Raw genomic sequence first — 17,445 nt, 5'->3', positions numbered from 1 at the left:
TCACACTACAGTAGCACCCACTAGCTTGTGTCAAAATGGTTGTAGACATCATACTATAGTAGCACCCACTAGCTTGTGTCAAAATGGTTGTAGACATCATACTATAGTAGCACCCACTAGCTTGTGTCGAAACGTATGGCACATTTTAGCTACTGGTTTTACTTTACATTTCATATGGCACTTCAACAAATCTTTAAGTTTATTATTTTCCCAACACTTTAAAAACACTTGATATATGGAAAAGCTCTAAATGTTTATGTGAGCTGTACATTTAAAGCTTTTACAAACAATAATTTAAAAAGTGTTTTGTTCCATCAGGTTTTTTAAACAATTCTTTTTCTTACTTACCAGATGATGTACTAATACTAATCTTGACTCATAGCAAAGGGCATACAAAGACAGTTATGAGTTTCTTAATGAGAAACATGTTTTCTAATAAGATTTCAAAATCATTGAAAGGAATTAAAATAGGACAAAACTAAAGAATTGCAAAATAAAGCATGTAAACGGTATTTGTCATGCATTTTAGTAACTTTTTAAAACTTCTGATAACTTAGGACCAAAATACACATTCTAAACCTACGTGGTTATAAAATTTACTCCTAAAATCATAAGAATCAGAAAAAAACATTAGGATATTTTATGAAGAAGTAGGAATAAAAATAAAGAATATTTTACACAGGGCAGGGATGAAGCAAAGAGGATTTAAATTTACAGGAAAAGTAAGGATGGTTTGTTTTGAATCTTGTGAAAACCTACATGAGGGTTATCTGTGCTAGTCGTCCCTAATTTAGCCGTAAAAGACTAGAGGGAAAGGCAGCTAGTCATCACCACCCTCAGCAAACTCTTAGGCTACTCTTTTATCAACAAATAGTGGGATTGATCGTCACATTATAATGCCCTCACGGCTGAAAGGGCAAGCACGTTTGGTGGGGTAGGGATTCAAACCCATGACGCTGAGATTGCAAGTCAAGTGCCCTAACCACCCAGCCATGCCGGGCCTAAAGTAATGAAGAAGTAGGGAGGATTTTATAGAAATGGTATAAGGAGGTTTTACAGAACATTTAGGGGTGAAGTAGGGAGAATATTACAGAAAGTACAGCAATACTACAATTTAGTTTTACATGGACAGTTGCCTTTTTGAGGCTCCATACAACATAGAAGTTTTAAAACACAAGTACATTATAAGGACTTTTTAAGATTGTTTTTTTTATATGTTTTGCTTTTTTGTAATATATCTATCATTGCCAGCAACCACATTAGGATTCAATAACAACTTCCACATAAAGCTTGTTTGTTTGTTTTTGAATTTTGCGCAAAGCTACATAAGGGCTATCTGCACTAGCCGTCCCTAATTTTGCTGTGTAAGACTAGAGGGAGGGCAGCTAGTCATCACCACCTACCGCCAACTCTTGGGCTACTCTTTTACCAATGAATAGTGGGATTGACCGTAACATTATAATGCCCCCACGGCTGAAAGGGCAAGCATGATTGGTGTGACAGGGATTCGAACCCACAGACTGCAAGTCGAGCGCCCTAACCACCTGGCCACATAAAGCTTTAAATAGCATAAATGTTTTGGTAGATTGTAGAAAGCTATAATTAGAAAAGGTGTCATCTACGGTCCTTGTTCATACTTATAATTCTGTTTTGGTAGTTACATTTTCTCTGTGTTGTCGAGCGCCCTAACCACCTGGCCACATAAAGCTTTAAATAGCATAAATGTTTTGGTAGATTGTAGAAAGCTATAATTAGAAAAGGTGTCATCTACGGTCCTTGTTCGTACTTATAATTCTGTTTTGGTAGTTACATTTTCTCTGTGTTGTAAAACTTTTACTTAAATTATTAAGAACGCTTTATATAATCATACAGTGAGCAAAAGAGCCATAAAATATTTTCCTTAGTTTCCTATTAACTAAAATTAGCCTTTTCTAAACTTTCAATTTTCTTCATTTGTTTAGGTTGATGTAATCAATCACAGGATATCAACACAAGCTTTTCTCACTTTGTCCTAAGAATCAAAAAACATATGTGGAAATGTTCTTTTCCCCAAAAAAAACAAATAATAATAAGGTAATGTTTGAAAACTTAAGGGGGTACCAAAAAGGCATGACCACGAAGATGCCTGAAAGTAGATAAATTCAGAAGCAGTCTAGACACCTGTTGATACACCACTGTTCAGGAATTGCAAATATAAGCACAGTTTCTCCTACAATTTTGATACATGAGTATTCCATGGGTTTCTATCTCCTTTTAGTGTTATAATATTTATTCTGAACTTATTCTTTGTTTTGACTATGTGCAGGTTTCAAATAACTCATGCTCAAGTAAACTGTTAAATTGATCTGAAATTAGGTAATACTTGTTACCACTTATGGTGAACATAGCATTGTACAATGATGTGTAAGAATATCAACAGCACTGTCCTTCAATGGTTTGTTTATGTGATTTTTTGAGGTTACGGTCTCAATTATGTTGTAATGAGAATGACCATACATATGGTAGCGCATGTTGTACTGGATAAACGCAAGATTTCTTGGAACTAAAGAACCTAGCATTTAGTTAGTCTGAAACTTCTTTTTCAACTGGTCCATCTATTCTAGAGCTTTGTCTTGACCAAATAAATCTGAAGAAGCCATTTAGAGCAGTTGTCTGATGTAAGTGCTCTGCATGTATGCACATTGCTTGTATTTAGTGCTTTACTTTGTCCAGTCTTATTATTTCTTTTTATATTGACTCAGTTAAGTAAGAGTTTTAGTTACATTTCATATTCAATATCTTTAACGAATGACCTGTCATTTGGTAGACTTATCTGGAAGCTTAAACATATATTTAGTTCACCTTATGTATCACAAAAGCAAAACATTTTGGAAAAAAACAACTCACCTATAAACATTCTTTGAAACATAATCACTAAAACGGACACTTTTCTTAATCCTATCCGTGCTGCCATCTACTGAGAAGTCACAGTCTGGTGAAGAAATATCTTGTGAAGACCACAAAAAGTCATCGCTTGATTCAGATACAGTTCGGCAGAATTTATCAGAGTATTTTAAAATCCCTCTTCTTCTTCGAATTGGACTCTGTGTAACAGTAAGAGAGATTAAAACTACACAATTACTGAATATATGCATACGAAAAAGAGCCAGCATGGTAAAAAAAAACAATGACAACAGTTTATTAAATGTAGGGTATCAGTATCTTTTAATTAAAAAATATAGGAACTACATACATTTTCAGGAAACTGAGAATATAACACTGAAACAAAAATATGGACTAATAAGAATACCAGTCAAAATAATTTAATTTCATATAAAAGGTATGTGAATATCAAGTAAAATAATATATATCTAAAGCAACAGTAATGTATGCTAACCTGAAAAATCATGCCATTTGTTATTCTGCTAAACTCATAACACAGAAAATAAATCTTCAGAAAGCAAAGAACACTTCAACTTGAATTTTTCTTTTACATTGGATAGTAATATATGAAAATTCAATATTGGAAAATAGAAAAAGCCTTAAAAAACAAGAAGTTGTATGACACTTGATGTCTTGTAAAACATATTTCAAGATGAAAACAATGTAATTGTTTTCGACTTACATTAATATTGTGTTATTGCATGCTCACTTGATGAAACAAGAGACAAAAATAAATCTTCAACAACTGACTTCAACTTGAATTTTCATTAGTAATAACAATAATATAATTGTTTCATGAGGCACGCACTCAAGAAGATCGTGGGTAACGGAATTGGATAGAGTAACGTGAGTTCCACTTTCCCCCTTGTGATTGAAAACTTATAATGGTGCAAATAGTAGTTAGTCATGGTTCAAAGGGCAATAAAACAATAAAATTGAATTATAAATAGATGTATACTGTTACAAGCTTAAAGCTAATTAGAATAAACGAATGTAGTTTCATGTTACAATTTGAAGTCATTCTGGAAAGAAAAAAGGTAATTTAAATTTATTTCAATATGGAGATAGGGTAGAGAAAATAACAGTTTACTGGAAACAACTGTTTGAAATGTATTTAGGAGGTTTTATGGATTACACAAAGGAAATTTGAGATGAAGAAAAGTATTTTCAATCTTAACATGAAAATCACTTTGCACATGGACTATTCAAAAAAATATTTCAGATATTGAAAGAAAAAATTTTTTTAGGTTATTGAAAATACTTCACTAAAAAAATATGATTTTTTGTACGTGAAAGACTTGTAATGTTTACTGAAAGACTGCCAAGTTTTGTAAGATATACATACTATACTAAAAGTTAGTAGTATTAAATCTGTTAAAACCTTAAATGAGTACAAAGAGGTCACATGGTTGGTCAAATCAACTGAGTCTGTGTTGAGAGAGTTAACAGCCACAACTGATATAAAGTTGTGGTGGAAATAATGCATCAGAAGTACATTTTGACAATGTTTGATGTTTCATAAGTAGTGCAATGCCAATAAAAAGAGAAGGGAACTTAACAAACCTTTCCAATGTACAATATATTCATAAACTCAGATCATACAGATGTGTTCAGATATTCAGATCGGGATTTGGAATTTCAAAGACTGAGATATCCCTTGTACTTAATGGCATTGGAAATCAAAGGAATATAGATCAACTTGGAGGACAAGGACCATCCAGAATGAGACCTGAAATAAATCTTACCCTAGATGTGGTAAGCAAAGTGCAGCATCTTGTAACAGGTGAGAATTTACAAACACAAAGTTCAGTGGCAAAAACCATTCAGGTTCCCAGAAAATAGTATACAACATAACCAAGAAAGGTTTCTCCATCTGGAAATGAGGCCAACAGAGTATGGGTTCACCAACATAAGGCTTACAGTCATACCTTCTGTTTGAACATTACATACTTCAGGTAGCAGGAGCATGAAATTGGTATTCATACTATTCTACATGAAAAGTGATGTAGTGGTAAATGTAGAAGCGATGAGTTGTCACGATCTCTCGTAACCTACTCCCCCAAACAGAACAGCCAATTATCAAAGCAGTTATTTGACATAGCTAATGTGTTTAGTGATGACGAATATTATTGCAAAACAGTAGTATATGCAAGGTCAGAGAGCTTTAAGCTAATGATAAAATCTTCCATTTAATTTAACGCATTCCATGTGAGAGACATTATTACAATCCCATTGATCCACATTTGGATATATTAGAAACCAACATGGAAAATAATCTGCATTTGTAGTATGGGAATAGTGCTTCCTCTGCACATGAAATGAGGAGTCAGCATTCCCTTGTGACCCTGCAGGACTGCACTACTGTATATGAATACATACTGGTCAAATCACCAGATTCGGTGTCTATGGGTTTATGTGTGATAAGACTGTTGAAACAACTGCTGAAAACCATTGTTCTGGTATGCTAAGAAGATTATGGAAAGCATGCAGGGAGGAATGGTGTGTTCTGGACATGACAGCCTTTTGACAGAGTTAATTGCAATGGAAAGTACATTGCAGGGTTATTGTCAATATACATGCTCATAAGCTAGAGCATGACTGAATGTGGCAACATGGACTGTAGTAATTTTTATACTTAATTTTCCTTGGACATATCCAATCACTTTGTGTTTCTGACATTTACTGTTTAAAAATTTTTTTTGTACATTTCGGCAAAACTAATAGCTAAATTCTGGGAACTTTTAACATAACAAATTCACTCACCTGATCTTCACTTGATTCTGAAGAAGTTCTTATTTTTTGGGTTGGTTTGATTGCTACAAAGTAAATAAAAACAAACTAAATTATTTCCTTATTCATACTAACTTATATATATCATTACAACAATACAAAGCATTATTCAATGCATATTAATTTAATACTCTGCAATATCTATTAAATGCCATTATAGCATGACAAAGTAAAAGCTGAAAACATTTGTGAACCAAAAAGTACAAATCCAAAGATATATATATATATAGATATTATAGGCATTATGAAATGAAATGCAAAATTTACATGAAAATTCTGCCCTTTTTTGTCTTTAAAGGCTATTTAAAAATAAATTCCTTTGTGTTTCTGTTCTTCTAAGTTTACTAACTAGAGAAAATGTAGTGTTTTTTTAATTTATATTACCTTGGAGGATATGTTGAAAAATTTCCTTTTATCTTTTACACACACATTTTCATTCACATAAAATTACATTGAAGGTTAATATGTTTTTTTTTCTTCAGAAAATCAGATTAAAGGTTTCTGCTTTTTATTCACTAAAATACCTCAACTATGAACACTTCTCATTTCACACAAAAAATATTTAAATACTTGTTTTCTTTTACATATTAAAGTTATCTCAAAAGCTTCTGATCTTTTTGTAACATAAAATTATTCCAAGAGTTTATAACTTTCCTTTCGAAAATAACACTGTTTCAGGAAATTTTGTCATGCTTTAATACAAAGTTAGCTATATCAAAAAATTATAAATTTCTTATTTGATATAAAATCATTTCAAAACTTTATTTTCTTTCTTTCACACAAAATCATCTTCAAAGATGTTTTTGACACATCTGAAGTTTACGATACCTTTTATAATATTAATTAAAAAATACAGAATTGTTTCATGAGTTCCTGTAATAATAAGGTAGTAAGAACATACATGCCATTATCCATAACATACTAGACCACCATACATATCTGAGGGCTCACAAAAGTGTTCAGCCCAAACAGATGTTGATCTTGAGAATTAATACCTGTACCTGTTTCAAAATTAGAAATTCAGCATAGCCAAATGTTTCTTAGGTAGTTTATCTCATTGCTGGAATTCACTTTAAAATCCAACTGTGCTAAAAAGTCACCACATTAAGCATCCATCAGAGAATGTTTAAAAACTGGTAATTTTTTAAAAATTAATCTACATGTATATGAAGAAAATAGAGATGGTTAAAAAAAAAAAATAAATATATATATATATATATATATATACCAGGGGTGTAAATTTCATTTTTGGAAAGTAGGCATGAGAAATGTACTAGCTTGAACTGACTAAATTACTACACATAGCAATGACTTCTTCTTCAATGGTATTACAAAACTAAAAATAATATGACTTACTTTGCTATCTGACACAGATTTAAAATCTATGGGCAGGTCTAGTTTAGATATGTGATAGACTGATAGTATTCTTAACATATGTAAAACATGATTTAATTTAGAATATATATATATATATAAAAATGTAAAATTTCTGGGCAGTTTATCCAGTCCATGAATATGATGAAATCAAAAGAACCACATGGCAGTTGATATCAGAAATCTTGCCCTTTTCTATCATACATAGGAAAAAGGACAGTGAATTTCTAGTGAGTGGACCAAGTCATTATGCCCAAACACAGCTGTTTCATCTCATATCAATAAAATTTTGCATTCAAAAATTACTATTTTAATCACAGAGAAAAATAAGTATGTAGATTATAAAGCATTATAAGTACAAAAAATAACATTCTTAAAATTTTTAATAATTAAATACAATTGTATTTTACATATATTCACACACTTCATACAAGCAAACCAGCACTACTTTCAGGCTAGTACTTATGGAATTCACATTGGCTCAAACTCAAACTCTGGTAGTTCTGGGTATCAAGCTAGTGAATTTTTACACTCTGTACACAAGTAATATGAAATATAGACCTTGATTGGATTCTGTGAAAATATCAAAACTAATTATAAATATGTTAAAAAAAACAGCTGAATTTTGAGACTTAATGGAAGAAAACATTATACTTTTCAAGGTGGAAACGCCATCCTGAGGATCATCTCCAATTTCATCCTTTGAGATCTGTTCCACTTCATCAGAAAAAGTAGAAACAATTTCTGTATTGTAAACAGAGCCATTTTCATACCCACAACTGTCACAAGAGTTTGTGTTAGCAGAGTCAAGAAGTACTTTGTGTTCATTACTGTCTTTCTCAGGACCCACCTGTTCAAGGACAAAAATATAAGAGACAGAAGACTTAAAGAAATATTTATAAATGTGGTTATAATCAGCTTCTATTTTATAGGATTGAGAGCCAATACACTCACTCACTATAGTTCTATTATTTCTAGGTTGTTTCAGTATTATATATATCTAATTATAAAGCATCACACATGTACAAAGAGCACTGGAAAATCTGCTAGATAACAAAATATTGTCTGATCTTAACTTGCACACTAACTAACTTTGTATATTCACTGTGAAAAAAATATATATATGTACATATAAAAACTGCAGCTCTTGTTTCATACTTTATAACTTCTTCACAATGACAGTAAGAGTTGCTGGACATACGTTATAGCTCCTTCACACTGACAGTAAGACTTGCTGGACATACTTTATAACTCCTTCACAATGACAGTAAGAGTTGCTGAACATACTTTATAGCTCTTTCACACTGACAGTAAGAGTTGCTGGACATACTTTATAGCTCCTTCACACTGACAGTAAGACTTGCTGGACATACTTTATAACTCCTTCACAATGACAGTAAGAGTTGCTGGACACAGTACACAATGTTGGTCAGACATTTATGTGTTACTTCATAAAAAATAAATAAGTTCCACGCTCTTTAAAAATTCATGAGAACACAAACAGTTCATTGGTATAAGGACTTTGTAAAACTATATGTACAATCGAAATGGTGTTTTTAAGTGTTTTGCACTCACAAAAACAAATGTTTAAACAACTCTATTCAATATATATACATTGTACACATACATTTAACATGAAGTTATTAAAAATTAACATTACTTCATGAATAATACATATAAATGTGTCTAAGGCTAGTGTGCTTAGAAATTTATGACACAGCTACCTTTACAATGACATTTACATACCTGTATATCAAAAGTAACTACCTTCTCACTGACATCTATTATGGAAACCTTCTTTCCATCCAAGACCTCACTGGTACACAGAATATCTTCTGTCATATCCTGTAAGACAGAGATCTAAGAATGTAGAGAAAGTCCTTACAAAAATTGCAAAACAAAGTTTTGAATTACAAATATTTACTTATGAACGTCAAGTGCTAGGTCACAGCACTGTGTCAAGTGCTAGGTCATATTACCTGGACACAGTCTTGAAACACTTTAGACAACAAGTTATTCACAGTACATGTTGGTCAATTTGTTGGTTGCTAGGAGTCTTTCACGTACAATGCAAGTATTTTGAAAGGAAAAGAATATGTATATTGCTAATATAATTTCAATCTGTCTTTATACTCATCCACAAACACATGAAAAGGAATGTATGGAGAACTGTAATTCTTAACTGGATGTTGTTTTCAGTTTGAACCAATCATAAATGGCAATCTTAAGAGTTATTTTAAAAACTATAAGTTCATGTGATAATGAACGTTTTGGTGTCAAGTGTTAGGTCACAGCATTATACATATAATAAGCTGTTCAAAATCAAATACAGAAACTCTTCATCCAAGGTCTAACAATATTTTTATAAAAACAAAACTCAAATATACTACAATTTATCTTTCTAAAAATATTCATGGTTTTAACGAATAGGTTTGAACAGATATGTACTAATTGTATAAGAATAACAACCCAAACAATCTTAGCTCACAAAATTAAATGTAGAATAAATGTGGGTAATGTTCCAGTAACTGGTGTTATAAATATAGCATTCATATATAAACTGCACTGAGCTGAAGAAAGAAGCAAACAAGACTACACTTTGCCAACACAAGTTATAGATCACGATGAAATAAAATCTGTCAAAATAACTGGTTGTTTTTAACCAATAATTGTGGTATTAATTATCATTAACTTCTGATTAAAGCAAACTACCTATACAGAATACAATGCAAAGTAATTTTCATAATAAAATAATAAAACAAACATATATTACACATTTTAACTGTTAACCCTTTTACTGCAGCTGGGAAGTATATTTCTCAGTTCTCCCACCCAATCACACTGCGACTGGGACAAATGTTCAAAATTGCTGCATTGGTCTATTTGTTGGTTGCTAGGAGTCTTTCACGTACAATGCAAGTACTTTGAAAGGAAAAGAATATGTATATTGCTAATATAATTTCAATCTGTCTTTATACTCATCCACAAACACATGAAAAGGAATGTATGGAGAACTGTAATTCTTAACTGGATGTTGTTTTCAGTACTGTGTTTGAACCAATCACAAATGGCAATCTTAAGAGTTATTTTAAAAACTATAATTTAGGTAACAATTTTTAGAAAATTCATAGTATTTCATTTGGCACACAGTGCTTTGTTATGATGGATGCAAGAACCATACCAGCAGATGTTCTATACTTGAGTTTTAAATGGCCTCACTATGTACTGTACATCATGACAGATTGATTAACTTTTTACTTGTCATATAAATGTATACACTGCTTGAAGAAATAACTCATAAGGTTTATAAAACACAATCTTGTTAATAAAATTCTGGGTGTATTGGCCTGCGGGTGGAAGCATTTTTTATTTAGAAAATATTACATCAGGTTTGAGCATACTTCAGCTTCTTGTTTTATGCTTATTTGCATGAGATATATTGACAACGAAATGGTTTGTAGTTTGCTAAAGAACCACTTACATGTACACTGATGGGCAAGGCTGATTCAACTGAATAACAGGTTAAAACAGGTTTACACATGGGTTAATGTGCTTTAATTTCAAGAAATGTATGTACAATACGTCACAAACTTGGACTTGCTGAAAATAAGCACAGATGTACCATATTTATATGATGATATAAACTCTATTACTGAAGAACAAGAATGTTTTTACCTGCAGTGTGACTGAAACAATGAGGAAACACAATATGCATCTCTGCATGTACTTACAGTAATTGCGAGTTTTAAAATAAAAAAGGGGAAGGTTTTAGTGAACTCACTTTCAAAGTTATTGCTTTCAGAATTACACTATATGTGCTTTTATTTTTGAAACACTTTATACAACAAGTTATTCACGGTACATGTTGGTGTATTTGTTGGTTGCTAGGAGTCTTTCACATTTTTTTTTATCATCATATAACAAAAGGCTTTATTGTGATTCAACAAATACCATTATTGATAGGAGTGATGTTTTAAATGCTTGATTAGGGACATCATGAAACAACTTTGTCACTGTTGAATGTTTTACGCAAAACCGGAGAAGAATATAAATCCAATCAGAGTTCAGTAGTGGATGAAAAGTTTAAACTCATGTAATGGAGAGTAGTAATCTACTATTTAATATAAGGGACCTACTTGTATCCATCTTTTAAATGTCTTTTGGTCAATATCAGACACAACATTATTCAATTTTACAGAAGCAAACTATCCATGTTTATCACATGCAGTAAAACTATGAGTTTTATAGTTTAGTTAACCCTAAGATTAGCAGAGAAAAAAAAAGGATCCATTATCTATGCATAATGGAAGCAGATAATGTTGATAATGTTGCATGTGATCTATAAAATACATAATAATTCTTCAGTTGAGACAAACATTAACATTTTCCAACACTGAAAATGTATTTCCGATAGGTACTTACATCTGTTCACCCAATTCCCACCCTTCCTCCACACTGATTTGGGGTTTTTATATGCCAATTCTTGAAAGTGAGGATTGTGCTGCAATGGTAGAAAAAGCTACCTGCACTAATATAGAGGAGGGTGCAATGGGATTGGTGGAGGGTGGTCACATGATCAGCAAATGTTGCTGCAATGATGCAAAAAATATAGGGGTATAATAATGACTGTACATAAAATTTACCAATGCCTAGAGAGCAAATGAAGGTTGAGATAGCTAGGGGGGAAGAGGAGGTAGTACTGTTTTGGAATAAGTTAGTTATCCACCTGGCAGTGATTGTCATCTATATCCACATTAAGCCTAAGTAGAAGTATTTATAGACCAGACAGTGGTTATCCACAATAAACCCAGGTAGGAGAGGTAAATAGACTAAGAGAAGCTGCTACAGACAATACAACAGCTATACATAATATGTCCAGGATATGCTATTACAGAAATTACCTCTGATAATCTTGTAAGCTTCAATAAAATCACCTTTTATGCTTCTTTTTTTACAGAGAAAATAGGAGAACTTAACCTATTTTTATAAGATAACTTTCCCTCCCTGGAATCATCTTAGTAGCCCTCCTCTGAACCACTTCCAATAAATCAATATCCTTTCTTAGATAAGAAGACTAAACCTGTACACAATATTCCAAGTGAGGCCTAGCTAGTGATTTGAATAGAGGTAAATACATCTTTGACTAATAATCAGTATGTCTATAAACTCTAATAGTCTTACTACAAGCAATAGAGCACTGATTAGAAGTATAGAGTTACTCATCTACTATTATTATTATGCCAAGATCGTTTTCTTCAGTTTTGCTATTGAGTAGGTTCCAAATTTGAAGTGGCTAGATATCCATCAACTGGGAATGATCTTTCAAATAATAAATACCAAGTTTGAATATTGATTAGCTACAACAATAACGATCATCATCATCATAATTAATAACAACAACAATAATAATGATAATAATATTGATGATACTTTAAAAAAATTACAAATTATATATATGAAATATAAATTATCATATCAGAAGCTTATCAGTATTCACGATCATGGACTGTCGGGTATCTAGTATTTTGAGGATTATCCTCAGCAGCTTGTAGCAAGCACACACGCTGATCAACAATAAACAAGAATGATGATCATTATTTATTTTTCCAGTGTAAAAGTTTTATTGAAATCATTTCATTGAGACAAATCAGTCTTGTAATTTACTATTACTCATTCTATAAGTCAAGTGAAAGGTGACTGTAGCTCATCAATATTCAAATTTGTGAACTGCTGGGTATTTAGTATTTGAAAGATCATTCCTGGCTGCAACTGTGTTCAAATTATATATTAAATATGTTATCCAAATTATGATAACCCAAATGCATTACTTTGCACTTAACTATAGTTAAAGTTAATCAGCCTCAATACACACTTTACTAATTATCAATATCCTAACTTAGGATAGAAAAAGTGAAGGCCCAAGCACAGAATCCTGAGGCACTCCACTGGTAAGAAAGGTCCAGTTTGACTGCACCCCTTTAATAATGACCTTTTGCTTTTTTCTATTCATCCATCTAACAGTCAAGTTATTACTAGTCTTTACCAATATTATTTTCGTAGTTAATCTTTTGCAAGATACCTCATCAAAATCTTTTGGAAGATCTAAGTAACAAAAAAATCAACATATTTTCCATCATCCAAATAATAAGTAACATCCATGCAACAGATTAGAGTGAATATATTTCCCTTTGATGAATCCATGTTGGCTTTCATAAGATCACATTTCACTAAATGAATTTGCAAAGCTTCTTTTATCAGACTTTCTTAAAGTTTTTCCCCTTATAGAATAAAACTAACTGGTCTATAATTTCCAGGGTTTTGCTAGTATCACCCTCTTTAAAAATTTGGGTAATATAAGCAGCTCTCCAATCCTTAGGCATCCACCCACTGTCTACTGACTAGACAAAAAATGAAAGCGAGTGGCTCGTATGTCTGATCTTTTACCTCTTTTAAAACTCTGGATAAAAATGTTACCTGCCCTTGGTGCTTTATCTCAATCTTTCTACAACCACTATGGGATTAATATTTACATGATTCAGGTCAATCCCAATAATTCCAATAGAATGATCAGGGTCAGGAATATTACTATTATATTTTTTTTTTTGTAAAAAAAAAAGAAAAGAAGAAAAATTTAAAAGATCACGCATTTCACAGTCTTCAACAAAATCTTGCCATCAGCATTCTTTAAGGGTTGAATTCCTATTTTACATTTTTTTTCTTACTATTTAACATACTTGAACAAAAACAACCTTAGAATTAATTTTAACAGTTATCAGCTAGCCATTTCTTTCAAATTTCTTAATTTCTCTTTTAACCAAATCCCTAAATGTCCCATTGTTCCGTAAATATTAAAACATATTTGTGAATTTAAACTTACAACATTTATCACAACTTTTCTTCCATTAATCTCAACAATTCCCACACAGGAGTGGCAGTTACTCAGATAAATTTTTATTTCCCATTAAGTGGGCTCTTCTACAAAAATTGATAAAAACTCCTGCTGCATAAATCACTGAACCCTACCAAAAAAAAATCAATAAAACTCTGCCATGCTTATCACAGAAAACTACTTGATGTAAACTTACTCTCCAACCAGACTGTTTTTTTGTTCAAACTCAAAGTTATAAACTTACAGAATGGGCTGCTTGATGGAGTGTTCTTTTAGTTAAAATTTTTAAACATTTTGTTAAAATATGCATTGGAGTGTAAAAGTCTAAAATTAGCATGGATATGATTTTTTGGCTGCTTGTTTTTGATGATCTATAGTCTAGTGTCACTAGTATTGGAGTACTACTAATAATATGACACTGATCTGAGTCCAGTGCCTCTTTCAAAGACTTAGTAATAGTAACTACAAAGATTTGAAGTTAATTTATATGCTAATTATTTGCCTACATCACATAAATAATGAATCTTGTTAACATGTTCAATATGCCATTGATTAAGGTGTAGTTCACAATACTGGTATCTTACCAGTATGAAATATACAAGTATTAGGAAGTCATCCACAGGAAAATACAATTACAATGTACTGAGAACTAACCATTACACTATACATAAAATAACTTAATAAAAACATTCTAATCCTAGAAACAATGAAATCATATACTTTAAGTGATTTTAGTCGAGCCAACGTCCCAATTTCAGAAGCCATGTGGTACTTCTTTAAATTCTGTTGGTCAACACCTGCAAAAAAGTATGTCCACATTCCATTTGACATTTGAGATTTCTTCAATTTCCACAAAACTGTGTTATCATTCACATCAACCACAGAGCTTTCATCTTCAACATCGAGAGCTAAACAAGGATCTTCAAATGGTAGAACCAAGGAATAATGAAATGGAACGAATCCTGTTCCCAAAGTTGAATATGTCATTTGCCAGATACAACATTCCTGACAACACTGAGTTTTTATGGATTTTGGGTCCACATTCTTAATATAGATAACTAATATCAACATTTCAGACGTTTGATGATATTCAAAATCTGGGGCACTGTATATGTAGGTGCAGGATGATTTTGAAATAAGACCACAATTATGACCCTGGTTTGCATCTTTAACACAGTACTCTTCAAAACTGTTTTCTCTCTCATCTTGATGTGGTATTAAACTGCAATGTTCTTCCTTTCCAGAATGTTTGTCTTGATGTTGATGACTATCATCAAGGTTTATATTGCTTGGAAAATTAGACATGTTCATACCATTAAGATTTGAATTAAATTCACCTTCACTGTGCCAAGACTCAGTACTGTCTTTTACTTGGTTTGAGTTGGAATCTTCTGTTACTGAAAAATATTCATCTGACTGAAGAACTAATAAAGTAATTATCAAATTATGTTTAGTTCTGTCAAATTTTGCACTGCCTTTGTCTTCATCTATGCTATATGGCAGCTGCAACTGAAGATTATACTGTGGTCCAGGTTTCTTGGATTTCAATATTATACTGTCTTTCATAACATCAAGTTCAATATTATCAGCAGAATTTAAGAGTGGTAGTTCCACAGTAATGATTAGCTCTTTAGGTCGTGTGGACATCAACTTTCCAGGTATAATACTGTAATCTTCAAACTCACAATAGTTTCTATGCAAAATTGAATATTTGGGCACCAACAATGAATCATTTTCCTCATTTACAACAGCAAAATGCATGTTATCCAGGGAATCTTCCATTTTGGAGTAGGGCATACTAAAACTACTCAAGTTTTCCATATTCAGTTTTTTGTTGTTCTTTACAGTTTTTTCATCCAAGTCTATTGTACCTAAATCATAGGAGTTTAACGTAACTGATGTGTCTTTAGCCTCATTTTCATTCCCAGGTGAAGCTGATGATTGAATAGACTTGAGGCACAAAGCTTGACTGTTATTGCCTCCTGCTTCAACAAATTCATGCTTGGTTCTGATTATTGTAGGAACAGGCTGACCTTTGTACTTCATCTTAGGGTAGTGAACAGTTTGCTGGTCAAGATGCACAGAAAATTTATCCTCAACACCTTTCATAGCAATCTCTTCTATCATTGCTCTAAAATTTTTATTTTTTTGAGCCATGTACAAAGTGTCAGGGTTAAAAACAACATCATACACCATGCAACTGTCACCCCTTTTATCCACGTCTTTTCTTGGCGGGGCCAATAAGTGAGGAATATTCCAATGGAGACCTTTAGTTTTACTATCCCTCATGCTTCTGTAGCAATTGGGTTTATTAACGTTTTCATTTTCACACATGTTAAGGAAAACTTTTCCATGTTTTGTGCTTCCTGACGTTGTTTTTAGTACATAGCCTGCCTTGGGGTGAATGAAGACAGCATTTATACCTCTTTCCTTTTCAAGTGCAATGATATCCTCTTCATACTGACGCCTGTTTGCTGGATCGTTAAGTTCCTCTGCATATTCAAACAAAAGTTCTCGAAACCGCTCATCTTTTAATGCACTGCCTAATCTTTTTAGTTCGTCAGGGGTTAAATTCATCCCCTCACAGTCTTCTTTTCCAAAAATTTCTGTTGCCATAATCTTTAATGCACGTGTATTTGTTGTACAGCTTATTTTTTGCTAAATTTAAATGTACAATTCTACGCCTAAAGTACTCGTACAAGCTTTATGTGAGTAAGGTGGTTGCCGGAAACGCACGCTACAATAACTAAGGACGCCACAGGCAAAGTCTGCAGCCTAAAGCTTAACTAATTTAACAACTTTAAATGAACAGTACGCAATAACATTACAAATAGAAATGAAATTTAGAAAAATAAAAACTTCCTGAATGTAATAGCAAACAGATGCCTTGATCAAAAGTATCAGAAATATTAAATTCTGAAATAATAAACTATCAAAACTTCCTCAAAGTTACAACGCCCGAGAAGTAAACAACAAACGTTTCGTTTTGATCTAGAGCTATATCAGAAGATGGCGCTTTAGACACGCGGTTAAAAAAAAATGTGAATAATTAAATTTCATAATCAGATGGTTTATAAACCTAAAGTTTGGAGTTCAAACCCTGCATTGGACATAATAGCCATGGTGAAGCTTTTTTCTTAAACAAAAACAAACAAATTAATCAGGCATTCGCAATGCTATTAATAATTTAGGGTTTAAAGATAGAGGTAAAAGTTTGAAATACGATCTCTTTAAGTTTAGTGAGATATTAACTCTCATTTTTTCACACTTAAGTTGCTGTCACCAATTTCTTTAGTAAACAAACTATTCGCAAAATGTTTGCATTCGCTACTTTGAGGTTAAAGTTTCAGTTACTTTTTATTTATAATATTCGAATTTTCTAGTTATTGTGATTTCAAAATACGAGTAGAAAAGTTTTAAGCAGGAAACTTGCTCTTTAGTCTTACACTGACATGTATATACTGTATTAA

General features: G+C 32.2%; 1 protein-coding gene across 1 annotated transcript in view; it reads right to left on the bottom strand.

The window, feature by feature from the left end:
* LOC106469428 (protein kintoun-like) overlaps positions 1–16,930 on the bottom strand; it is a 21,013-nt gene extending 4,083 nt beyond the window's left edge. The window contains exons 1-5 of the mRNA XM_013929922.2: positions 14,696–16,930; positions 8,833–8,931; positions 7,741–7,936; positions 5,686–5,738; positions 2,887–3,083 (exon numbers count right to left, since the gene is read on the bottom strand). Of these exons, the coding sequence (XP_013785376.2) occupies positions 2,887–3,083; positions 5,686–5,738; positions 7,741–7,936; positions 8,833–8,931; positions 14,696–16,591 (2,441 nt within the window). The 5' untranslated portion in view covers positions 16,592–16,930. The remainder of the gene's footprint in view (positions 1–2,886; positions 3,084–5,685; positions 5,739–7,740; positions 7,937–8,832; positions 8,932–14,695) is intronic.
* Positions 16,931–17,445: the final 515 nt, after the last annotated feature.

The sequence above is a fragment of the Limulus polyphemus genome, unplaced genomic scaffold (genome assembly GCF_000517525.1).
Source record: "Limulus polyphemus unplaced genomic scaffold, Limulus_polyphemus-2.1.2 Scaffold3480, whole genome shotgun sequence".
Classification (NCBI taxonomy): Eukaryota; Metazoa; Arthropoda; class Merostomata; order Xiphosura; family Limulidae; genus Limulus; species Limulus polyphemus.
This window is presented reverse-complemented; position numbering and strand designations above follow the sequence as displayed.